The sequence below is a fragment of the Lissotriton vulgaris genome, chromosome 10 (assembly GCF_964263255.1).
Source record: "Lissotriton vulgaris chromosome 10, aLisVul1.2, whole genome shotgun sequence".
In the NCBI taxonomy this organism is placed as follows: Eukaryota; Metazoa; Chordata; class Amphibia; order Caudata; family Salamandridae; genus Lissotriton; species Lissotriton vulgaris.
In genome coordinates this window covers 72,527,176-72,554,337 of record NC_141698.1, presented here as the reverse complement: position 1 = coordinate 72,554,337, position 27,162 = coordinate 72,527,176, and the positions used below count along the sequence as shown (strand labels likewise).

At 42.9% G+C, this 27,162-nt stretch overlaps 1 protein-coding gene across 1 annotated transcript in view; it reads left to right on the top strand.

The window, feature by feature from the left end:
- LOC147684691 (uncharacterized) overlaps positions 1 to 26,534 on the top strand; it is a 378,108-nt gene extending 351,574 nt beyond the window's left edge. Inside the window, exons 95-97 of the mRNA XM_086939726.1 lie at positions 11,292 to 11,386; positions 15,895 to 16,084; positions 24,342 to 26,534. Of these exons, the coding sequence (XP_086795852.1) occupies positions 11,292 to 11,386; positions 15,895 to 16,084; positions 24,342 to 24,460 (404 nt within the window). The 3' untranslated portion in view covers positions 24,461 to 26,534. The remainder of the gene's footprint in view (positions 1 to 11,291; positions 11,387 to 15,894; positions 16,085 to 24,341) is intronic.
- The last annotated feature ends 628 nt before the right edge of the window (positions 26,535 to 27,162 follow it).

Genomic DNA, 27,162 nt, shown 5'->3' with positions numbered 1-27,162 from the left:
AGACCATTCGGGTGGAATGTTACACAAGCGGCCCTACACTGAGCGCGACTTGGGCAATTCCTACTTGAGCTGCCTCACCGAGACATTCCAGGCTCTCAACTTCTTCCCGGGGCCGCCCGCCCCGACACAGGAACCCTGTTCCCTTCAGGCCTACCGGCCATACCACTCGCCACTGCCATAGTCACCTTGCAGCTTGTCGCATGATCGAGTCCCTCGTGCCACCACCACTTTCGCGGGCACACTACTGAACAGGAGAGAAATAGAAAAGTCAAGTATGGTCATTGGCAAATCACTACCATTCTGGCCAAATGGGTCTCATGCCACCGTTGGACGACCAGCACCTGACCTATTCCATTGTTCTGTCTGGTAAGCCTGCCTCTGCAGTTAGCGTTGCCCTACCTATCCTGCCCGAGAGGGCCGGGTATCCCAACACGCTCAGTCCCAGTCCCGCTAACACTACTCTGAACGGCTTGCTTTGGTACTGCTACAGACAGTCAACATACTACAAGTACAACCCCAGGCCTGTCCAACTCCTGCTGCGTGCCAGGGAAACTGTTATATACATTTCTATGGAAACGGCCAGCCCGTTTTATCCTGTGTATTCCTGAGACAAACTAAGTGAGCCCGAGTGACTGTATAGTTTCCATGCTCTTGGGGATCAGGGCCGTCCTGTTCCGGGGATGCTAGAAACTAGGCGGAGATTCAAGAGACTCTGTGCGCTCGCTGATCCATATAGCCTAATGTATACGGAGGGGGTGCATGGAGGCTGTCTGCCTACAAAACCCAGTCTATGATATCCCAACTTGACGGACCCATCTAGGGTATATGGGAACTACCCGCCAATTGAAGGCGGGGTCCTATGTTATCAGACAAGGCGACCAGACCAGTGAAATCTAGCTACTTCTTATTTACCCGAATCTGGCCTACTTTCCAGGATGATAATTGACATGGGGGGGTGGGGGGGGGGGTCTTGGAGTGAATTAATAACGCAGCTTATCATATGGTTTTGACTCCGGAATTAGCAGTACAGTGAACCGTATGTACAAGATAAACAAACTATAAGCCACTGAGACTACTATGCAAGGTACCCACATGGCGCTATCCTCATTTGTCTTAAGTACTAGCAATAAACCTCTCTACTCGATGGTTAGGGAGCACTCCTGCCCTATTTAGATCGCACAGAGCTGAACTTCAACTCTTGCACGTTCTGCCCCTACTAATCCCTTTGTTCATTAATAAATACCCACTGACAACCAATAAAGACTTGCCCCCCCACGACAGTCTGCTCCCATTAAGTTCCTCTATGGTCTTATTGTGGATCTGCAAACCATATGCACCTACCAACCAAACCCAGCCATCGGGAGCAAGATGTGAACAAACAATGGCCCTTAATTACATCCAGGTTTGATTACCGAAATTCTCATAGGTGCAGACACAAAGGTCACAGTAATACAGTGGGGGTCCATTAAAATTGCTAAAACCACAATTTTCGAAGAGATAAAACTCGTCAGCCTTTGCCTTGTAACGCCTACGCCTCCGAGAGCTACTCCTCCGAGCACATCGTTCACAAAGCATAGTTTAGAAAGATTGCAAATACTGGACATTTTTGCATTCACCCCCTGATGAAAACATTTCAGTTGCCCAACTAAAGAAAAGTAACGCAGTAAATTATGACGCCTTTTTCTCCTGTAATAAAAGTAAGTCTTTCGGATTTTTATCACACTAATCAAATAGCATATCGATTTTTGCACCATAGTGTGATGCATCATTGCCCAGTACCCTTTTTTGATGCATTATCCTGGAACAATGATAGGCTGATCCATTCGTGTTCTTATGGCACAGCAATAAAGATGCAACATTTCTCAAGACATACACACCGAACATTATGACGTCCTGGCACGTTACTGAGTTCCTAAATATCATCACTCATATTCTAGGTCATACTTGCACTTTACATCCTATACCAGGGATGACTTTATATATGGCATATGTATTGTGCCCCTAGCTGGGCCCCCTGTTAGCATACCACGGTATCTGCAGACTAGGAACTAGCCACCCTGCAGGCACCTTGGGGTTTGGGCATACAGATGAGGTAAGTGATGGCGCAACCGATGGAGTCCGCAAAATGTTAGCAGCTGAGGGTTAAAATTCCTTACATAATTCGTAACTACCTTCAAAACAATTGATAATGGAACAATTAAAGAAATTACATATTTTGTTTTTCAAACTCATGGGCAATTTCATAGACTCCATATATAACCAAAGTACGCTTCTCCATTTCCGTTTTGCCCTTTTTAAACTACCATTGTCGATCTTTCAATCCCTAAGCCCCCAGAGTGACGAATTTCACGACATAAATTAAGGCCATTATTATACCTTTTACTTGATATTCAATGTGTAAAATGCATACATTTCATGTCTGATACCTAACTGTTTCGAAATACCGCTTCAGAATGCATTAGTGTCGTTTCTACGTGCTATAGATATCCACTATTACCATTAGGTAAAATCTTAGTATTAGACCCGCCCGCCAATCTGACTGCAATTACACTTTGCCAGTACAGGGCCTTCTCTGCCGGGCCCTAAGTGGCCCGTGTTCAGTTTTCCCCGTCCGCCTATCGGCCAGGCGAGGCCACGAGACTGTCCTGGGGATGCGATGGGGGACACTCCCTGCCCCCCTCAGCCTGCCCACGTCGACCAGGAAGGAGCCCGTAGGCCCAGGAGCCCTGCCGGCAGCCGCAGACCACAGGAGCAGACTCCATACCATCGCCCGCCCCGGATACCCCTCCCGCAATTCGCGGCTGCACACAGGCCTCCCCGGCACCCCGACTCCTTACCTGGCGAGATGGCTGGCTGCAACCTGACGCGCCTCTCCTCCTCGTCGCCTCCCACCACGCGCTTGGCTGAATCGTCAACCCGATGAACCTCCGACCTCCAATTCCGGACGAGGGGATACGAGAAAGTTTAAAACTATACAAAGGGGCTGTAGGAGGGGGGGACGCTTCTGGGAGGCCGCCACGATCCGGTGCAACAGAGGAAGGAGAGACCGGGGTCCCTGCCCCTAGAACCTAAATAGGTCACCAGGCTCCGCCCTCTGTCGCACCGAAAGTGCGTCCTCCTGCCCCGGAAGTGATAAGCGACCGGTCGCCCATTGGGGCAGACCGGCCGCCCCTGTCTAGATCAGGTAGGGGGCAGGGGCCGGGGGGCCGGGCCCTAAGTGCGCGCTTGCCGATGCTCTGCTCGCGCTTGGCAATAGTGTCCTGAGCAAATGTCACATCTTTCCCACAGGAAGACAGTGGAGGACTTATTTCGTGCGAGTAGCACTTTATTAAAGGAAATGTTCCAAAGATCAGCGCTGCCACAGATGGAACTTGGTTCTTTATTCGATATCCGGCCCCAGTGGGCTTCACGCACAAAACGCGTCAGGCTTGTTTGTTCAAATGTGAGCTGTGAAGCGTTCCACTCGTCAATTCGGCTGCCTTCATTAAATTCCTACAAGCAGACCCTACCTGTGTGAAGGCTCTTTCATTGGGGAAACCTTTTCTGTTGGATGTGTATATATATATATATATATATATATATATATATATATATATCACATCAGCTTCTTCTCCTATGAGTCCCGTAGATAAAGACACGGCACAGCACCAGTTAGCTTTCTCCACTATTTTATTTACACACCATGTGCAAAGAAAAGTGCATCAAATGGACGGTCTACGCGTTTCGGCTTCCTGCCTTCAACTGGACCATAGAGTCCCTTGGTCTAGACCTTATTTAAATACAGTGCTGTGTATAAGTACCCTCTACCATTTCCATGGTCATCTAGACCTCCAACCCTGCATAGTCTGTTCTTTGGCTAGTACATACTCGTAGTCATATATATATATATATTATGCTCCAGCTTGGGATCGTTCATTTGAAAGGCACTCGAAAAACACCAAAGTGCCCCAAGCATAGCACCTTTATTCATGCGGGGAAAAAAACGTCTGCCTGCTGCTTTTTTTAAAAGCAGCAGGCGCGTTTCAATGATTCTCTTCTTCAGGACTGGTGGTGAGAAATTGCACATCTGCTCACTCCCTTCACTTAAAAGCACAACGCGGCACACCCTGTGATCGGCTGCCACTTGTGCGATAAGCAAAGGATTATGGGAAATGTAGTGACTGCTTTGAATAAGTGTGCTAATGTCCTGCTGAACGAGGCCCCTGTATGAGCCCCGGCAGTTAGACGTCTTCCTCAATTCCTTGGTGTTAATCATCAAATAGAGGCCTGCTAATGTCAACCCCCGAGGCCCCCAGGTTCTCGGGGTGGTGCCCTTCGACGGCACGACCCCGCCAATAAATTATGCTCCAGTTTGGGATCGTTCATTTGAAAGGCACTCGAAAAACACCAAAGTGCTCCAAGCATAGCACCTTTATTATATATACACATATACATATATATAATGTTATAATGTTTTAAGCAGATAACTGCAGATTTTTCTGAAGAATAGGGTACTAAGAAGGAGTCCTTCCAATAACCTTTTATCTGCTGCAAACAAATGTTAATGAGGTGCAAATGTGCCTTTATCTATCCACATTCTTGACACGGATGACATGACTGCTGGGACGGGGATCTGAGTTATGGAAAATTAGACAGGCAGGGAGGAGACAGAAATAGTGAAAAGTTACTTGACAGCATAAATTCAAAGAAAGGGGTCACTGAATAGAGTTAACAGCAGGAGATAAGTGATAAAAAGAACGAATGAGGGAAGGAAAGAAATAAAAACAATTTTCTTTATAAGCACTTTGAAAACATCGGTAAACACTGAAAAAAAACCACCAGTATTTACAGTAAAAAAGAAACTGAAAACTGGAAAGCGTAAATATTTCCAATAGCAACAGGCATAAAAATATGAAATTATTATTTATTGATAATTTTCTCAGTTTATATCTTTTACAGCAAGTAGAGAAAAAACAAAATGATGTTGGCTAGACGTGTCACACGTGAAGAGATAAAGATGTTAACATCAATAAAAACGAGCCATAGACTCAACCAGGATGCACCTTCAGAACCCCTACATTTTCTGTTTCATTGACAGGATACAAAAGGGGAGGTGGGCGGAGAAATAGCCATCATGGGAGATAGGGGGAAAGGAGAAAAAGGGATGGAATGAAGGAGGGGAAGGTAAGATAGACACCTCACCAAAGGCATTTACTTCCAACTGTGAATCTTCAGCACCCACGTCATAGCTATTATGATGGAGCCATCAGTCAGATTGTGCAGAAAAAGACGGGACTAATACTATCGATAAACTCCCGCAACAGAAACTGATTACTACAGGTGTAACTGGTAGCTTAACCTGGTAAGAGGTGAACTTGATCAGAAAGTCTTTCCAAATAGCAAGGGAGATGAGTATTTGGTAAATAAGAGTATATTTAATTAAGAGTATATATATATATATATATATATATATATATATATATATATATATATATATATATATATATATATATATATATATATATATTCCAACCGGTAGTTGATGCGGCGCTTCCACAACAAACCCAGTGCGCAGACACAGATGGATAAATCCACAGCCAGACTTTCTCAGGGTATTTCTTCGTCCTTTATTTCATATAACGTGCAGAGGTGCAACACACTGCCAAACAGACGCGTTTCGGGCGTAAACGCCCTTGCTCACTGTCAGCGGGTAAGCGGTACATGAGTGGTTTAAATACATTGGTTGATTGATTAAACGCGCCAGAAATCCCCTACAGTTGCATTGAACTAAACAGAGGACTAAGGATACAACCTATTTACATTATATGCGATTAATGGTTCGGCCATTTTACAGCGTAGCCACGTTAGAAGTTTTTATGCATGACATTGGAAAATAGTACAATTGAAAATCTTCCCATGATTTCACGGACTGTGGTATGGTTTTTAAAAGCTAATGCAAGGAATTATTTATATAAAGTGCAAATTTTAGCAGCCATTGATATAAACATACTACACGTGCAAATACGCAAAAATATTAATTGTGCAAATACGCAGCGCATTGACTGTACAAATACATTAATTTACACAATAAAATATTGGTTATATATACATTATAAAGTGCAAATGCTCAGCAGCCAAATTTTGTGCAAACATTATACGTGCAAATACGCAAAGTTATTCATCTGTACAAATATATAATAATTTGATTATGCAAATACATTAACTGATCAGTAATAGCATCTCATATATATACACAATATTAAAATCAAGTCCTTGCGTTTAAATGTTTCATACCACATACTGTCCACAACATATGGGCAATGTTGAACGATTCAATTGTATGTCAAAACTTTATCAAATGCACAAACTTAATGACTCTATAATGAGTTCAAAAGAATTGGTTTCCACTGTTATGTTGAATAATCAATATTCAGGCGCGTATAGTGTTTATCCAATTCACACAATGTATTGTTCTACCGCTAGAAAAAATTCAAAAAAATGTAACTAAGAGGTGAGGGAGTGCTGGGATGTCCTACATATATCACAAGGAGGACATCAGGATGTGAAGGGAATAAAAAATCCAAACTTAAACTGTTTCAGTGAATTAAAATATGTAAATACATAAGGATACATTTTTGTCCACTTGTCAAACAGAGTAACAAATACCATAGTGGTCATACATGGTGCCTGTGGTGGTTATGGAACGTAAGCAAATGCTCTGACATACAGATAATGATGATAGAGAAATGATCAGGAAATGTTAGATGACAACAAAAGTTGACAGATTGCCTAAGGAGTTTAAGACTTGGTAACTGAAAGGCCATCAATTACAGAAAGGTGCTCAGATCCTCCCCCATGTTCAAACCTCCCGGAATCTTCGTGTTGAGGCGAACTATATATAGGGATTCCATCTGCCTTAGTCGTTTTTCATAATCGCCACCTTTCTTACTAGTCCTTACCGCATCTATTACAAAATAACTTAGATGGGAAAGGTTTCGATTATGAAATTGATCAAAATGGCGAGCTACTGGATAACTTTTATCACAATTCACTATAGCTCTCAGGTGCTGTAGGATGCGTATCATTTTCCAAGTCTTTCCAGATAGCAAGGATAGCAAACGGGTGGGAGGTAATTTAGAGTAAATATGCATTGTTCATGTTCCAAGTCTTTCCAGATAGCAATGAAGAAGGGTGGTTGGTAATTTAGAGTATATACGCAGTGTTCATGTTCCGTATTTACAAACAACTCTTCAAATCCTCATCGTAAAAAAGAGAGTTTTAAAGATGTCACACCATACAATCCAGCACAATACCCTAGAGCTGGTCACATACACGCATGTGTTCTCAAATTAGAGATTAGTGTAGGGTTACTGGACCGATACTCATCCGAATACAACGCATTGGTTGCTTGCATTTCCACTATTGTCATCAGTTCAATCTATATTTAAGAGAAAATTCACAGAACAACTTCAGCCTATTGTCTGACACCAGGGCCCCTATAAGGACTATACAAGCCCTTTTCTAATCTCCCCAATGAAGTATAGTGTCCCCTACCTTGCCTTTATTATTATGCCATATAGACGCCTCCTTAGGCAAGTGGCTGCTTACCTTGAGTCCCTTTGTGGTCTGTAGGTCAAGCAAACTTGGCAGAGTGATTATAGTCCTCCACAAGTCCCTCACCCCTCTCATACAGTACATCCCAATCCTCTCTTACTGGGCAATGGTCACCCTGTGTTACCACCCAGCTTGGACTATAAACATGTCTAAGCAGTTTGCCAGGAATACTAGTTGGTGGGCCAGCTAATAATGCCCCAGATCAGCCAGTCTATGAACTCCAGAAGTCATCGCATCACACTACTTAGAGATTTTAATTCTATGTTTTGTCAGACCCACATGCATTTTTAATCATGGTTTCTATTTTATAGAGGATAGTCCTAGGAATCAATAGTGGGATCACGGCAAAGACATCATTAAATCTCTCAGTAACATCAGTCTTCGGTGTTAGATTTATATCCTATAGAGACAGCTCCAAACAGGATTTCTGGGTCGCTGTGTTGACCTGAACTGCAACTGGGCACTATCTTAAATGAGAGGACACTTTCTCCAAGCCACCGTGCATCTAGGCAGCCCTGTAACTCTAGAGTCCATCAGGTAGGGATACTTGCACGGTGTGCCATATCCTGGGCCTCGATCCGTGTGAACTCGTGAAGGGCACATTCAAGAAGTGTGTCAGTTTCAGTCGATTCCCACACCTGTGTCTCCATCCAATTTGGATGTTATTTTTATGCAGTATGATTCACGGCCCAAGACAAGGCATGGAGATGGGGACAATGTCATGAGCCAAACATCGGGGGCACTTAACCTTGCAGCACAGCAGTAGCCCAGGGTGTTACATCCATCCGGTGCCAGCCGGTCACTCACCCTGCAAATCCCGACCCCGATTCCACTTCATTGGACCACAAGCGTGTTGGTGCCCCATAAAGTTGAGGAAGGGGTAGATGGGGATTCACAGGTCTTAGAGCTCACCAGTCAAGCCACGTCACATGCAGGGAACTACTTCAGTCGGCTACAACTCGTATCCAAGGTTAGGTAGTTTTACCAGGTCAAAAATTCTCCAGCTTCCCAATAGTAGGGTGACGAGGTGGGGAATGGGGACTGAGACATTACTCCATGCATGCACACCATTGCTTCATAAGGCTGCCCTGCTCTATTTCTCCCTCAGCAACTTTATGTCTGTCTGATTACTTAGTCACAATCTAATATGAATATAAGTAAATCGAGGCCGTGTCATTTTTTGATGTTTACATCATGCTGCCACGTTTTTCATTGGTCTGTTGGGCCATTGAAATTATGCGATCCTCTGGCTATGGCTTTTCCCGTACAATTATATATTTGTCACATTTAAAAAAAAAAAGTTTTATATAGCTTTTGCAGCATGATCCACCATTTGCTGCATAATCTGCAGATTTTATCAAAAATAATTTGTTTCTAGCTCAAACTGATCAAAAGTTACTAAAAACAAGGCAACATGTGGTCGTAGTAGTGGAAGGCCCTTCACAAAGTTTTACTGGTCTACTTTCAGTTGCTTATTTCTGTATTTGGTTGTTAAACTAGTACTAATAAAGTGAAATCATTACCCAGACTGTATCGTCATGTGTATAAATCACAATATAATCAAGTAATATTGTAAAAGAAAATGTGCTGTATTATGCCACATGATTTATCTTTATTTGCCGCCTAATTTAGTCACCCATTAAACATTATTTGGTGCTCTCCTGACTGATAATTCCAGTAGCTCTGGTTAAATTACACTTTTAAACGGTTGCAATTGGCTGCTCTGGGTGAATGGATGATTATACTAAAATCAAAGTTGATTCTTCCCAAAACAGTCTTTCAGCTTCTATAAATATCTTCTAATACGTTCCACTGTCCCCGAAATATATCTACTCTACATGCGTTGACACGTGCACATCAACCCAGCCGACCAATGAAAAACGTGACAGCAGGATTTACCCATATTAAACAAGAAAATAAACAACCAGAAAATTAAGCATACCTCACCTACTATATTTTTTGTAATGCCATATATTATTCCAATAAAGAGCCCATCTCTTAGGACTGAATGCTACTTATCATACTTTTTCTCATTCATGGAGTAATTTTAAAATCTTCAGTTTCAAAACACTCTTGTCCAGTTTCAAGATATTCTTGTCTATTAATGAGTCTTCTTTGCGGGCTTTACTCGAATCAGTTCCTCAACTATGATGACCTATTTGAATGATTACGTGTACAGACCAGTGCTTAATTTGAAGAAAAGAAAATATGTGGCAGGGCCCTCGAAAAGAGCCCACTGCAACTTGCACTACCCATTGCCCCTGCCAGCGCTGCCAATGACAGTACCAACACAACTAACACCCATCACACTCCTCCAAGTGTGACAATTCAGACTATCTGAGGCAGAGCCAGTGCTAGGCATGGGCAATGTAGGTAGTTGCTCAGGGCCTCACACTCAGCCCACCAGCAGGTGGCCCGCACCAGTTCAATACACCACCAGCCCTCTTGTACTCCCGCCGATTCAATTGAAAGGAAGGCGCCTCTGTTCAAATGGGCCCAGCAGAGGAAGAGGAGGGGGCCCTCCCTGGGCCTCTTAGGGACACAATATGCAGGTTTGTCCTGCAATTAGGCTTCCTGCCTTGGTGCCCATTCAGAGATACTGCGGGATGCCCATTGTCAGCACTTTAGCGGCCCACAAGTTTAACTCTCAGTCCTCAAGCAATTAACACACCTCCAGCCCGAGATGGGCTGTAAAAGAGGTGCTTATAGGTGGCAGAGAGGAGGAACTGTGGTCCCCAGAGAAGTCTGAACAAAGGAGCTTTTGGAGCCCTGAAGATGTCACGTATGCCCAGGGCCTCAAAAATCCCAGATCCGGCCCGCATTCAAGGCCTTCAAAGCTATTAGAATAACTTGGGCGGCGGCAGAATTCATAAGCAACTATTGCTGTGCTCATTTGTAAATTAGGCAAACAACGCCACCATGTGGCTGACTATCATAAGTTACAGAGTTGACAATTAAGTGCTGGAGCTGAGCACCTAAAACAACTGGTTCAAATTAACCACTGGTTCGGACAATTTCTACTGGCATGACAAATCTGCTGAAAAGAAACTGCTATGGATTTCACTACAGTGGTAATATTCGTGATAAAGGTCACCTCTAACTGAGTCCAGGTAATTCTTACTGGCTAGCTGATGCGATTTGAATTGCTGTATATACAATAAATTAGAGAGTAAGAAGTACACCAAAATGATGGAACATTTAACTGAAGGAAATGAGTTAGGAGAAAAAGAGACCATGAGAAGCGTGAAGGGAGAAAGGGGACGAGAGAGAGGCTTGGTGGAAAGGCATCTACAATAACAGGTGGCTAGGCCCGATTCACAAAAGTAATCTGAGACAAAATCCTAACTTGACTACTCCTAAATGCCCTTTGTGAATACAGAAAGTCGTAAAGTTAGGATTTTGTTGCAGATTACTTTTGAGAATTGGACCCCTAGTCACCTGTTATTGTAGATGCCTTTCCACCAAGCTGCTCTTTGTCTCTTTGTCTCAGATTACTTTTGTGAATTGGGCCCAAGATTCGGATAATTGGATCCAGGCAGTCAGTCTTATGCTGGTTTTATAGTAGGAATGCAAATTCATCCTGAATATCAATAATAGTGACATAAACTGATTTATAGTCAAACCGCTAGTATGTCAAGTCACACTTATTAGCTGAAACAAGGAAATAATCGTAATTTCTCACTCTTCCCCTCGTACAGGTGGAGCACCGACTACAGATCTCATTGGCTTTTCTAAGGGCTTGCCTACGATGGAAGTGTCTGTGTTTGCTAAACTCAATCCAGAGGCAGTGAAGGTAAGTTGAGATAGGCCACAGCGATTTATTATTCATTCTCGCACATCTCCTGCAAGTCAAATGCAAAAGTGGACTCTCGACCATGGCTTGACATGTTCACAAATCGACGTCCAGGCTACCGACTTATCATTTGTAGTCTTCCTCTCTTTCTTTCAGCACTGCAACCATACCACAGGGGCGGCTCTAGGCTCATGGCGGCCCTGGGCAGGGAGCATAGGTAGGGGGCCCGAGGTCACCAAATCCCTGCCAGGGCCACCACAATTAAGGATATATATTGGCGTGGCGGCCCCTGAGGTTTGGCGGCCCTGTGCAGGAGCACAGAGTATGAAAAAACAGGGTTAAACCCAATAAAGTCTAAGGGACCTGGGTGATTGTCGTTACAAAGGGAAGGGGTCCCAGAAAAAAGATAGATTAACATACACTTATAACATTTGAAACATTTAAAGTACAACGTTAGTCAATGCAAAAAAGTATTTATTCAGATTTGCATGATTGCCTTCTACTGGTTAGAGTTCATATCATATTTCATTAGACACAGTACAAATTGGTATTAGATATATGTGCCCACATTCACAACGGGGAGGGGGGAAGAGTGAAGGACGTGTCAAGGGCAGGGTAGGGTCAAAGGGTAGTCTGACTCATTCTGTGACAAGTTTTTATCACTATTCGGAAACAATTCATGTAGTCCCTTTAGCCAAAGGGCCACATCATAAGGCTCTATCTGAGTCCGAACTTTAACTGCTGCACCGAACCAAACTCCACTTCAGCCGATAGGGTCTTGTTGGGGTAGGAGATCGGTCGTTATATATATAGTCAACGTTTCGACCCGAGCTATGTGTAGGAAGATAGTCCTTACGAGGCGGGTCTTCTTCAGGACAGAGGGGTTGTGGGTGGGCAATCTCCTAGGGGGAAGTTAGATAGAAAACTATTAGTACACACCCATCCTGTTAATTATTACAAGGAGGGTGGGAATTAAGGGGGCAAAGTTGCATTTTTAACAGCTTGCACATGCCTAAGGCCGGCCCTGCATACCACCACGTCCATCTTCCGCTCACCAATCTAATGTTCAGAAAATACCTTCCACATAGTCATATTTCACCTCTCCAAATTAAAAAAAAACTCACCAACATTGGCTTCTTCCTTGTCCTCCCTAGGGCTCCACCTGGTCCTCGAAAACAGAAAAACTAACAGGAAGTAAAAATAACAGCTTCCTCATCATAGCGTTCCTCAGTGCTGGGTCTTGGGCAGGACACCATATTTAATGAGCTGTATCTTTTTTTTTTGGGGGGGGGGGTTGGTAGGTTGAACAGTGTTTGTTTGGCAGCTATTTTCTCAAAATGTAACAATTAGGAATCATTAGAGCAGGTCTCTGAGTGAAGAAAAGGTACTTATCTATAATCCTAATTCTCCGTCATGAATATTCTCTCTGAATCCTTAAGTAATTGTAATATCTCTGCGCACATACATGATCCACAGAAAGTGAAAATTATGCCTGTAAGAGGCAGCACCTTTGACTACATTTTTTGTACTTTAAAAAAATGATTCAAATAGCCAAATTAAAGCACTGAAACCCTATTAAACTACCTCTTTTTTAAAACCCCAAAGCTAAGGAAAATGTATTCACTAAAAGACTGAGCACTAAAATACCAAATGAAAGCACTGCACTTTTAAGAATTGCAGAGCCAGAAAGCATTCCCATCATGGAGTGTCTGTGACGCAGTTCCACTTTGTAAGGAGACACGAGAACATGTGAGTAATTGTAATATCCCTGCACACATACATGATCCACAGAAAGCGAAAATTATGCCTATAAGAGGCAGCACCTTTGACAAAATGTTTGTACTTTTAAAAAAATGATTCAAATAGCCAAATTAAAGCACTGAAACCCTAATAAACGACCTCTTTTTAAAAAAAACAAAGCTAGGGAAAATGTATCCACTAAAAGAATTAGCACTAAAATACCAAATGAAAGCACTGCACTTTTAAGAATTGCAGAGCCAGAAAGTATTTCCATAATGGAGTGTCTGCGGGGCAGTTCCTTTGTAAGGAGACACGAGAACATGTAATGTAACCCTTGTAGTTACACCTAGATCCTTTGCAAACGAGAAGGTGGGAGGGTAGTCTACAGATTCAGAGAGAATACCCAAGATGGAGAATTTGGATTACGGATAAGTATCTATTCCTTCTTTGTTGTGTGATTCTCTCTGATATTCATAAACAAATTTTCTAGAACCACAAACTAAAAGAGCCCTCACCTTGGAGTAGGGTTCAAAGGACAGTTGCACAGAGGCGAAAACCATTAAGGAGCACATAAACTGCACAAAGAGGTTTGACCAGCCATAGAGTCAGAGTCGAAACAGTAATGTTTGGCAAAGAGGGGAACTGGCCTTCATGTCACAGCCTTACAAATAGTACATTCCATGTGAGAACACTGGTTTCAGCTTTCCCACATGTAGAATGATCCCTAGGCGTAGCTAGTAGGGGCTTATTTGCCTTTTGATAACAAGAAATGATCCAAGAACTGCTCTATCTAGCTATGGTTTAGCTTAAAGTAAGACAAACCTGTGTGGCATGATCCATGGTTTATGAAGAATTGTTTAGAATGACACATAGATTTAGATTTCCCTAGGAATATTTCGGAGCTCCCTACATCCAATGTGTGGAGCACCCTTTCTGCTCGAATAGAATGGTCTGGAAATAACATGGGAAGAGAGATTGTATGATTAATACGAAAATCAAAAATTACTTTAGGCAAAACGGAAGGGTGAGCCCTAAGGAAACTTGCCTTGGTGGATGTCTAGATATGACTCTTTTGAACCATGTTGATGTTCAATCAACTTTCTGACTAAAGCTATGGCAACAAGGAAGGCAACTTTCCATGAAATATTTATGAGATCCTGTTGTGTGTATTGGTTCATAAGAAGGGCCTATCAATTTGAAATCACAATATTGGGTTCCCAATGGTCCTCAACCCTTCTAGAAAATCCTATATCACCGGGATAATGAAAAATAAAGACTAGGTAGAACTTTTGATATCAGCAGTGATTGCAGACAAATGTACCTTTATGGAAGAAAACTGCAGGCCAGATTTAGTCAAAGAAAGTGCATGAGGCAGCATCATGTTTTCTTGGCAAGTTTTCTGGTCCTTTTGTTTCTGGAGAGACCAAATGAAGAAACTCTTCTACATGAAAGTATATGAGCTGCAGGTTGATGGTGTTTTTGCTTTTTTACAAGACCTTCATACTGTCATCAGGAAGATTTTGGTGGCAGTTTTATAAGTACTCAGAAGCCAGGATGTCAAGTTAAAGCAGTTGTCGGTGGAGGTGGTACCATTCTTCAAAGTCAGTTCAGTTTGTCTAGAAGCCTCCTGTGAGGTTAAAGTGATAGAAATAGCAGGTCTGAATAGTTTAGAACATGTACAATATCTATTATTTCATTCCCCTCCTGGATCTTGCTTGGTAGAATAGTAATAACTTCTACTTTGACAACCAATCTTCAACATATGTCAATTTTAATTTAGAAAACATTTTAGAATTGCTGCTTTTGAAGGCAGTGACTATATCATTTTTTAGATGGTTGGGATTTCGTTTTCTGATCATCGGATGTGAAATCAAATCTTTCCAAGTAGGGACTTTGAAAGCAAGATGATGACAAACAGACTGTGGCTCATGCATCACCATACTGGTCCTACATTAAATGCTAACGTGTCACTCACAGCAGTGACATTGAGAGATAGGACCGCCCTGATGCACAGTTAATGCCTGGGCACAGTCTGACTATCTCCCTTCCTCTCGACCTCACTCTGAAGTGGCTCTTAGCTTTAAGATGATTTTTAAAACACGAAACAAATACACTGTGGGGCCTCATGATTTAAGGAAGACAAACATTCGAACTTTTTTTTTTTTTTTACATTTTTATTGAAATCAAACTTGTCATTTCTAGAAGTACAGTTCCGTTACAGATAAGATATTTATACATCAACAATTATCATGCAGAGCATTTTAGCAAAACCGTACACGTTCGTTGTCCCCCCGTTTTTGACATTTCCAATTCCACCGAAGGTGAAACACACAGTTCCCCCCGAAATGCATTCCATCAGCCCCATTTTCTGTCCCATTTTTTTGGACAGCCCCTGGACTTATAAACATCTTTTTCGGCAATCATGCATTTGTCCATCTCTGCCACCCAGCCTACTGTCAATGGTCGATCGGCTACCCCCCATTTAATAGCTATTGCTCTCTTCACTAACGAGTAGCCTAGGGTGGCATTCTAACTTTTTTGAAGTCAATTATTAAAAGCTTTCTACTAATTTGTACTACACCGAGATGAGACTTACATTTTTTTTAATCTATTTGAAAACCACTGTTAAAATTAAGCTACCTACTTTACAATAAGGCACTATTTTACAAAGATGTCTGTGGGTGAATCTCATTCGTGATAAAATCCAAGGTAAATGTCTCTGTTTATTTCAACCTATCAATGCATTTCTTTGAAAATCTTTATTTCAGCCATTAAGTCCTCAGACGCTAAGAGATCTACTCGGCGATAATTTGGGAGACATTAATTCGATAAAAGACAGTGAAGTGGCGCAGGCTTGGGCCAACGCACACAGTCAGTATGAAGTGAATTCTATCGGACTGGATCTTGTTGCAGGATACAACGGTCAACTGCCTGATGGTTTCATAGTTATTTATCCACGTGAGTACATTTACAGATTACTGTTCATGACCACCGAAATTAATCATAAAGTTTATATGCAATAATGTACCCATGACTGTACATCACTAGGATGATGCAAGTCACTTGAGAGTTCCATGACCATATTAAGGCACAAGGCCGGTGATCAGAGGTCCCAAGTATCCTAGTTCCATGTCTGAGTAACTCAGTCACATCAGGTGTTTTGCTTTGCATTTTGGGATTTGTAGCCTTTATTATTTGGTTATAAAATTAGAGATACAAGTCCCAGCATAAAAAGCAAAAACCAGGACTGGATCTGCAACTCAAGCATGGACCAGGGAGGCGTCAGTGCTCCAGAGTGCTTTTATGAGAACATGGAACTCTAAGGTGACTTACTTTATCCACATAAAGTTCCCAGTTGGGTGTATGTTATTCCGAATAATTATTGGGCACAAGCAGGTTTATATTTCGTCAAATCGTGTTACTGAAATATGTGGTTTACTATTGACACCTGCGGTCCAAAAGTGGACGTTCACCTGCTAGAGCATCCTTAGTAGCCTGTACTAAAGCTAATAGTGATGTTATTTTTTTTACTAGGAATGTGTTCTGACATTAGGGAACCCCTGTAATAAGATAATTATATAGGCTACAATAATGGCCAATGATGTTCTTTTATAAAACATTACAGTAGAAAAAGCTTTGTGGCTCATTGTCAAGCTTCTGTCACACCTTGATCAAACATTTTGATATCATATACCAAGTCTTATACACCAGATGAACTGGTTGACAAAGGTCTTCAATGATCTTTCCGTCATCTGTGAGGAACATCCGTCACCACATATTCACTATTGTGGTGACGGATGCAAATCAGAGTACACTTCATAGTCAGCAGTCTGATCAACCAGGCATGAGGCTGGAATACATAAGGAGACCCCATACAACCAGGTAAAGCGGCCTGGATTCACATGAACCGGCCCTAAATATTCCTGAAGAATGGGCAACACAGAAACCTTCCTTATCTGCTAGTGCTTGAAAATCACACGATAAATGGCACAAACATGTAGTTTGCGTACTTCAGAATGGGGAATAATGTGGCCTATTGGCATGTTACTCCATTACCTTCTATGATGCCAACCTTAGGATCAGGGGCAAGTAGAGCACTTGCTGATTTGTGCAACCCGTGCTAACACTAGAGCACAATGTGCACCTATTGTGGCAGCCCTAGTGTTTATGAACATTCCTGAAGATCCCATAATGGAAAACTAGAATGCCCTAAATTGTAATGTTGTATGTAATTTTGTATATAACATCCCCTAGTATTATTGAAATGCTGTCTCATCCATTATTGTGTTATAGGCTGTCTCCAATATGCAAGTCTAACACCCTGTGATGTTGATTCAAAGTAGTCTGCCATACTAGTTTTCAAGACCACAGGCAGCCCACAATACCCTAGTAGGGTGAACAGAGTGATCTTCTAATAATTAATTTTCCTTTACTCACATGAAATTACACCTCCTTGATGAGGACACTGAATAATCCCCACTGCTTATCAGTTTCCCTTGGTGAAGAAGTGGTATTTCCATGTAGGTATTTCCATGAAATAGCATGGAGAGCAACATAGAGGCTCAACATGTAGCTGTATCATCACTATATGGGACCCCAATACATTCTGACACTCTTCTTCCAAAGCCCAAGTGAGACTAGTAGTGCTACTGATCTACAGACCTTCCTGTCACCATTCTCGGTAAAACCAACAGACCTCCAGAATGTGATCCCTTTGGCTAAGGGAAACACCTCCATCAGGTGTACTGCAGTGGCGTTACAAGAGCCCATGCATTGCAGGGGGGTCCCAAGTTCCAGGGGACCCCTCTGGCACTAGCAGGAGCTCTGGACTGGGTGTGGACCGTGTGGGGCCCCCTGCATTATTTTGTAGGGGGTGGCTCTAGTTGCGTTACACCACTGGTGTTCTGGTTATGTCAGCTATCAGAAAAGTTTACAGTGAACTAGGATCCACAACGTCAGCTCCTCCAGAAAAGAAGAGCAAAAGAATATACTCATCAGGAAAAAAGTGTCTGTCTTCGGCCACTTTTGTTAGGGCCGCTACCTCCACTCCCCCAAGGAGATACACCTGAGGGCGGTGGAACGGCATGAAGAAATGCATTGAACCCTTTCCAATAGAAAAGAGAAAACAAAAAGGATTTTTAAAGAATCCAAAATGAAGTAATGATCTCATCAGACCAGGTGGTCAGTATGAAGGAAACAACTTAGTGGAAGGGTTCCTGCACCTCATCATCTCAAAAGGTGTTTTACCAGTTGCCACATTGTGTGTTGTGCAGGATGCCCACGAGACCTGACACAGGAGGTAAAGGGTGAAGAAAGACTGAGACACAGTATAAGAGTAACTCCAATGTTATCCTTTGGGAAAGATAAGCCTTGCAGTAATGAAAAACGAATTTAAGGGTTTTTCACTACCAGAATATGTAAAACTTAAAATTATATGTCCTACTTTTTAAATACACTGCACCCTGCCCTCTGGGCTGTTCAGGGCCTGCCATAGGGGTAACGTGTATTAAAAAGGGAAGTTTGTTTCCTGGCAAAAGGTTTATTTTACCAGGTCAAAATGGCAGTTTTAACCTACACACGTAGGCTGCAGTGGCAGGCAAGGCACACGTTTAAAAGGCTACTTAATGGGTGGCACAACCGGTGCTGCAGACCCACTATTAGCATTTAATTTACAGGCCCTGCACACAAGTAGTGCCCTTTTACAAGGGATCTACAACTAAACTAAATATTCCATATGGGTATTAGCCAATTGTACCATGTTTTAAGGAGAGAGCACTAGCACTTTTCACTGGTTAGCAGCGCTAAAGTGCACAGAGTCCTAAGCTCAACCAAAACAAATTCAACAAAAACAATGGTAGAGGGTAAACGCAAAAAGTTTGGGGGTGACCCTACAGAGAGGGCCAGATCCCCGAGTAAAGGATTATGCAAAAAGCTGAATGATAGACAGGTGGGCCTCAAAAAGATTTACGCCGGTAGCTTATCATGAGACAAACTTGTGTCTCAGGTCTGCGTAGACTAACGTGGTGGTGGCTTTTCAGGTAGCTAAGATGACACAGTTACCTCGAGGGGTAAGGTTGATCCTCTGACTGAGACTGCTCGTCTCCATTGGCAGCCGAAGAATTGAAGATCTGGGGTAACCAACCGAATCATCCTGCTGCAAAAGCATATATACTCTGTCCAAGAGGGAAAAGGGAGGCTGAAAACTGAGTTCCAACAGATTGTAATACCAAAAGCTCCTTGTCCCATCCTAGGAAATGCAAATCAGCTGTGTTATCATCCTTGGGCACTTTCTGCAGAACTCACAACTCAAGGCATCTGCATTTCTCACAAGATGAGATGCCACTGGGAAATGTTGTGTTAAGCCACCACCTAAAAATGCCCCATTCCATAGGACAATGTTCTAGTGTAAGGCCAGTCAGCATAAGGTTTATGAAACCACTCCACTCTGTCGACTGTATAACGGTAGCATTGTCTTGAAGAACATTCATAGTACTGCCACAGATAGTAGGATAAAATATCTTTAGAGCTAAGCGAACAGCCTTCATCTCCAATGGAGAGAATTACATGTATTGTTCTGTTAGAGACTAAAGGCTTTGCACCATCATAAAGCCCAGCGGAGAGCCAAAAGCCAAAGTGGAGGCATCTGTAACAATAGTGGCCTACAAAGTCACAGGACCAAAGGGAAGACCCTCCATAGGTTTGGAAGGGACCGTCCACTAGTCAAAGTCTGCAAGAACTAAGCAGTAGAGCTTCATTTGACTGCCCCCTAGAACACCCCTGACGAGACCTCATCCATCACCTGACACACAGCACCAGAGGGATGCACATGGACATTAAGCTAAACAGGTGAATAATCGGCAGGACTAGGATCAGGAGTGAAGTCCAAAATTTCAGAATTATATCCCAAATGTCCAAGATCTTCTTAGCCAATGGAAAATCCCTTATGCAAATTGTGTCCAGGATTGCTTTAATGAAAGAGGACCTGATGGAGAGACGCAACTAATGAAGTAATGTCAAAGTGTGCTGCAGATGGTCTGGAGCCAGCAAAGGCCACATCCAGAGCTATGGTGAAGGATCTAATAGCGATCACAATAGGCCAAAAGATTGTATCTTGACCTGGAAGTGTAGGGACCCTGGGTGAAGCGGAGATAGTGTCTGTGAGCTGGAAGGATCTGCAGATAGAAATAGGCCTCCCAGAAATACGAGAACACTATGTAATCCGAGTGTTCAGGGCCAGGAGAACCTGATTCATGAACATTTTGTATTTTTCCTGCTGCACAGGCCTCAATCCTTCTTGGGACCAAGGAGTAGAGGTAGTTGAATCTTGTTCCTGTCTCCTTTGTAGGCAGCATTTCTAAGGCCCATTTTGCAGCAAGACCAGCAAATCCAAGATCTATGCATGGGCTGATGTGCACTTCCTGTTGGACGGTGAACAATCTGGAAGGGTGGACAGAAAGGTGAAAGCATAACCCTTACAGACCAGCTGGGGAATCTAGTGATCAATAACTATGAAATCTCACTGGGCCACACAATGGGAGACCCACCCTCAACTGGAAACTGATGGTGGAGGGCACATCATAGCAGCTTTGAAAAAGGAGGACTGGACGTGCTGTTGCTGAAGTTTCTTATTCCCGACACTCCTGCAAAGGAAGCAGCAAATTCTTGTGGGGTCTTAACCTGCTAGAAGGGTTGATGCTGCTGGTATCGCTAACTATTGAAAAAGCCACAAAAGTGGCTGTTATGCTTGCGGAATTGTTTTATTGGAGATCCCAATCTAATATAGTGCAGTTGCTCTTGAAGCTCTCTCACTATCAAACAGCATAATCATGTGGGCAGCCTTGATGTCCCCAAAAATCCAGTGGAGCACATTCAGATGTGCTTATGCTGAGCGACAGCCATAGCCATAGAGCGGGCATCACATCAGCTAAGTCCAATCCACATTTCAGAACCTTTATTCAAGCATCAAGACTATTTAACCAACTCAAAAAATGACCGTTCATTTGAACTGGAAGGCTAAACTTAGCCAACTTTGCCGTATCCCACGGGATTCGGACATAGATGTGGTGTTGACGGTGTGCCGGACCAGACTGTCAAAAGCAAAAACTGGAACTCCTTGGAGTCGAGGTGTTTGAAATCATGGTCTGGTAACACAACATAACATGTGTATTTCTAAAGCGCACGTTCACCCAGGGGTATCTTGGCGCTGAATAACAGATGTTTCTTGTTACCCAACTCAATGGTACTCATTTTATCGACCTCAGATGGATGAAAGGCTGAGTTGACCCGCCGGGATTTGATCCTGTGACCATGAGGTCGAACACAGGCCCCTGCAGTGGATGCATTAGTCCACTGAGTCACCAGACCCAGCATTACTGTACATTACCGGTACTGTTGTAGGGAAAGGTAAGGGATTTCGTTTTGTTGAAGACGCTTGACTCACCAATAATTTTGGATCATCAGGTATAGGTCCATTGTACACAGCGAGATGACTGTTAAATGTACCTTATGAAAAGGGGTTCTCCAGACAGCACCGATTACATATCAGCTGCAGTGAATAAACGAAATTCCTCAGGAGGAGGGTCCGAAGGCTATTGAAATTCGCCCTCCAAGGTTGTTTCAAGGCGATTAGCACTCTAAAGGCCCAGAATGTGTCTGCTGAAGAGGAAGAGGTTATTGACTTCCGAAGCAATTTCACCATGTTCCTAAAATCCAGGGTGTGGATATGAAGCACATCTGAATCGGAGCCAAAGAGTTCTTCCATTAGGTGCAAACCACAAGGCTGTGGGAAGAAGGCCAACAAGAGGCCTGGCTCAAAGGAGGTTTTAACCTCAGGTCTGAATGATCCCCTGGAGTTATGTTGGAGGAATATTGGAAGTGGGATTGAAGTCAATAGCACTAGCGTGTTGCATGGGGATGGTTGCCATGGAAGCAGAGCAGAGGCCACAGCCCCAGCTGGCATGATGGCCGGTGGTTTCTGGGAGGGGTTGCTTGAAGAGCTGGGTCCAAAGGGTCTGGCCCAGCTTTGGCAACTTAAAATGACCAGACAGAGCCGGACACGCCAAACAAGGTTTCTTGAGAGCTGTAATTGACTCCTAGAAAGAAGAGGATGAGACGGGCATTGAGGAAAGGTTCTATGTATTCTCCAAACGGTTCGAGGGCCAGGACTATTTCTGTAAAGGAGAAAAGAACTTGTCTTTGCTACTGTGCTTCTTATGCTTTTTGTGGGAGTATCACTTAGAGTGTTGCTCCTTGTTAGAAGACTCTCATTAGGAAGGATTGAGGGACTGTGAGTGTCTTTCTCGACTCCATACCTCTCTGATGGACTTTATGGTGTATAGAGGTGAAGGAGCCACATGTTGAAGGATCATGATCAGGTCACATGTACCACATACAAATGACATGAGGTTCTGACCGGGATATTTTCTTTTGACATTGTTGACAGGGTTTGAACCCCCAAGTCCTTAAGCGGTGACATTTAACCTAACTAGTTATGGTGGAAAAAATAAAGAATACCTTAGAGCGTCTGGACTCTGTGCTCTTGGATCCAATTCTGAGCAGGCCTTTGCCTTATTCTTCCTGCCTCATGGATTTATTGCCACCACTTCTTCCTAGTTGGCTTGCCCTTGTTGCTTGGCCCAGTGTCCCCATCAGGGTTCCTTGTATAACGATTTCATGTTATGTTCTAGCTAGGTTTTCTGTTACCCATCTTCTATATGCTCTCCTGGCATGGGTGAATCTAGGTTAAACCCCCAAGGGGAGTGCGTTGCCCACGCATTTGGTACCATTTGGTACCAAATGACTTAGGTTGTTGTCTTGTGTCCAGCAGAAGACTGTAAGTGCAGTTCCCCTGGTTGGTATCTCGTCTTGAGGTCATGCGTCTGACCTGCTGTGGGTGCCACTTTAGTTGAGCAGAGAAGCCTTGGGCTTTCTGTGTTGAAGGAGAATCAGGACCAGACTGACTACCGGGCGTTTTGGAATGCTGCCGAGCTGGGGGTTGATTTCACTGCGGTGGGGGCTGATTTCGTTGATGGAGACCTGTGTGTGCTTTGAAATAAACAAAGCAAAACAAATTTCGTTCAGCACACACAGGTCCCCATCAACGAAATCAGCCCCCAGCTCAGCAGCATTCCAGAAGCTCGGTAGCCAGTCCAGCCCTGAGGAGAATGCCTTCATGGAGCGAGAGACATGTCTATGGTAACCTTTAGTTTTAGCTTGGTTAGCCCTATTATGTGCTTGGCATAAGGCTCTCTTCCGTTTCCCTACCAGACGGAAAGGTAGACCTGGAAGGGAGTTGTTTCTTCTCATTTATGGCTCCGTTTTTTTCTTTGCTTTGTCTGATTTCCGCGGTTGCAAACAGGATTTGTGGGTCTACTCCCTCTTTTTCCCTTGACATCATGACGATGGACTAGGTGCGATACAGGGCCTTGCAACAGTATACCTGCATTGTGAGAATGCTGATTGGCACTCTCTCTTTTGGGCTGTGGTCTTGTCTTCAGTATTTGAACTTCGGAGTTTTAGTCTATCACTTTATGTTGTTTACTCAACTAGACCATCTGTTGGGTTCCACGAGGATATGCCTGGCATGCTGATGGTTTGGACTGTGAGATTAAGACTCTCACATGATCCTTTAGTATTCTCTCAAGGTAAGGGGATGTGTAAGCTAAGGAATGTGAAGGTTATGCTTGAATTACTTCGTGTTGAACGTCATTAACCCTAATCTACCTTCCTCTTCTGTGTCCTTACATAACAATAATCCTCGAGGACCCTTTTCCTGATGAATTATAGCTAAGCGTAGTTAATTTTAAAAAATGGATTGTGCCCCCTCCTGTTGTACGAGAGTGGTTACGCAGAGGAGGTTACCCCGGACCTGTCGAACGATACAAAAATGGTCAATATTGATGACATTTTAACATTTAATCTTTTGACTTTAAATGACTGTTGGATGTGAATTATTACTTTTTCAACTTAAATAAGTGTGTTATGCAGAGGAGGTTACTATTGGGAAGGTTATTTTGTCTTTAGCAACTGGGGTCTGCATTCCATCAGAGGTTTACAAACCTCATAAAGCAAGAACAGGACGGTGGTGGTAGACTTGCTGGTATTAGGATTACCAGTAAGTAATGCAAATATTCTTGAATGATCAGAACAAAAATGTGCAGCAAGAGAGATTACGTATCAATGTGTCTAAACATTTGTGTCTTTACTCTCTTTGCAGAAACTCCCGCATCAGGAGCAGCGTCTTCTACGAAAATCCTCAGTACGCGTCTTGTATATGGAATCATCGCTACCTGTGTACTGGTTGCTTCAGCGAATACATTCAGTACTGAATACTGATTTACAAGAAAAAAAACTTTCAGATGCACTCTAAGAACAATGATGTTTACAAGCAACTGACTATTTTTTCACTGATGATTCCTTATGCTGACAAACCGCACATATTCAATGGGAATGCAATGCGCAGACAATATAAATATGTAGTTTCTATGCTAAATGTTTCTGCTTTGTTGTGGAAGGGTTGGGCAACACTCTATAAGTGCACTGATTATTTTCTGATGTGGCCGCAGCTTCAACAATGATTGTATCGCCTACTTATACTGAATCCTATGAAATGATCCTTGGAGGTCCCTGAAAAGAATGATACTATTTCGTGGAAGCAAAGACTACAGGACCAAAATTCAACACTGGTAAACGTTTGGAACAGTAGAAACTACCATGGACTTAACATATATCTGCACTTTACATCTTTGTGAATAGACAGCCGTTCTAACCTCATAACTATTGACACACTTTGGAAATTCCTAATACACAGTTCAGACTGGGCCTTCTTACACAACGCCATGTTGCAAAATGAGCTAACCATATACCTCTTTCTCTTGGGTAGGTGGGTATACTCACACGAGTGAGGCAGGCCGTCGTCACTCCTGTAAGGTCGTGATAGCACCGGTCGTGTTTTTCACCATCAGTGATGATGGCATTCCTGGGATTTAAAGTCAAGGAATAGAATGTCACTGAATATTTGTATCAAGACAAGTCAGTCAGCACTGTCCATTCCTCCGCACGCGAGACATTGACATAAAACGTCCTCATGTAGTTGTGCTGCTGTTATTTCTGTTATCAAGCAATGGGGAAGTTTCCAGTAATGTAATCAGCCAAAAGTTGCATCATTTTGCATTCACTAACTAATCATTTCTGCGCAGATGTTATAAATAAGGAATGTAATTCCTACGTCTGGAAATGGGAAATAAGCCCAGTCACTATTCAAAGCATATTTAAAGCTTTACCATGAGCTGAAGGCAACAATGTAATTTCTACATCTTCCTGAAAGCCTGGTAGGAATGACATTCACAACAGTTTGCAAAATGACACCCATACAAAGATCAGAACTACCAGATCAGTTTTAGTCCCCATATAGAAGTCGAGTAAAGATCATAAGGGGCATTTTAACTCCATCTCTCCCCCCATTTGACGCATCCATGGGAAGTTTGTAGCCTATCAGCAGGCTTTGCTTGCGTAGCCGCCTAGTACTGCCTTGCCCAAGAGCTAATACTGCCTAGACAGGAAGAGAGGAAGTTAGTTCCCAATCACACTGAATTCATGGTTGAAAGTCCCAGCACTGCTTATGAAATGAAATGAAATGAATTTTTACTTGTAAAGCGCACTTATACCCCAACCAGGGTTTCCTGGCACTGTACGCATACCGCTGAGGAACCTTTCCTGGCCTTTCCCTGTGAAATGTCCACTCCTGGGCACCCCCAAGGTGAAGCCAGGCATCCCAGCACTGTTGGGGCCATTGTGGAGATTAAGCAAGCTATTGCTCAGAGTTGCAGAGTGGGACCCATGATTAGAATAGGCACAGAGGCGAGAATTGTCTGGTCCGAGGAAATTGAGCCCAAGAGCAGCTGAGGCGGGAATTGAACCCTGGTCCCGGGCCAGACCTCTGCATCAGCGTCTGCCGCTCTAACCATTGAGCCACACTTCTCCACACTTCTGCTTATTGACTAAAATCATTCTTTCTCACAAGTTTTCATAAAAATGATGAAACCAGTAAAGATGGCCATCTTGTCTAAGCACAGACATTTGATCCTGACACAAACTGCTATTTATTATATATTACTTTCTATACGGTATCACAGAGCAGTCATTAGCATTATGTAATCGAACTGTAATCGAAAAGGAATACTTTATCTACAAATAATGAAGCGCCAGCAGGACAGAATCCAAGTGTGTGCAATGTGTTGATGCACTGAGAGCCAGATAATGACAGTCAATATTTTCAATAATAATCTGTGTTCCTATATAATTTGAAAATGTATCTTATGTATTTACAGAAAAGAGAGCTCCTAGTTTTTTACAATATGATGTAAATTACAGAATCTATAATATATAATTACATGAATAAACTTTCCTTGCAGAAGAATGCATGTTTTCTTTAAAACCGGGCGAGTATGGCAGTTAAAAGAATGCGCCGATAAATCAGTTGATTTTTTGAGGATCGAACATAAACTGTTTTAGCCAACAGCCACTGGCCAGTCGAAAAGGTAACACATTATGGAAACGCTAAATGGTAATCCAATGTCTATTTTCCACTGCATTGTACAGAGAAGCATTTGTTCATAACCTTTACAATGCAGGGCAGAAATTGAACTGTCAAATAACTATAATTTACTGCCACAAAGCAAATGCCTCATTTTGTTTTGTTTAAATCTTTTTATTAACATTTCACATTTTAAACCTACAACCAGAACAATGCCAGTACACCATGGATAGTTGTTTGCAAATGTTACATTATCCAGTGCCCATCTGTAAAAAAGGGACAGATGAGTTGTACAACAGATGGTAAAAGGAGTTTCATGACAGCGCCTGGCTGTATCGAGGCGTAGCGGTGTCTAAGGATCTTACCACTGGACGGTTTGTAGACATTGCAGACATGGTGCATCTTAAGCTAAACTTTGGACATAGGGTACAACAAAAGGAGGACAACTTAATCCAAGGAGGGCTAATGGAGTTCGTGAGGCCTGTTGCCATGCCTAGTATAA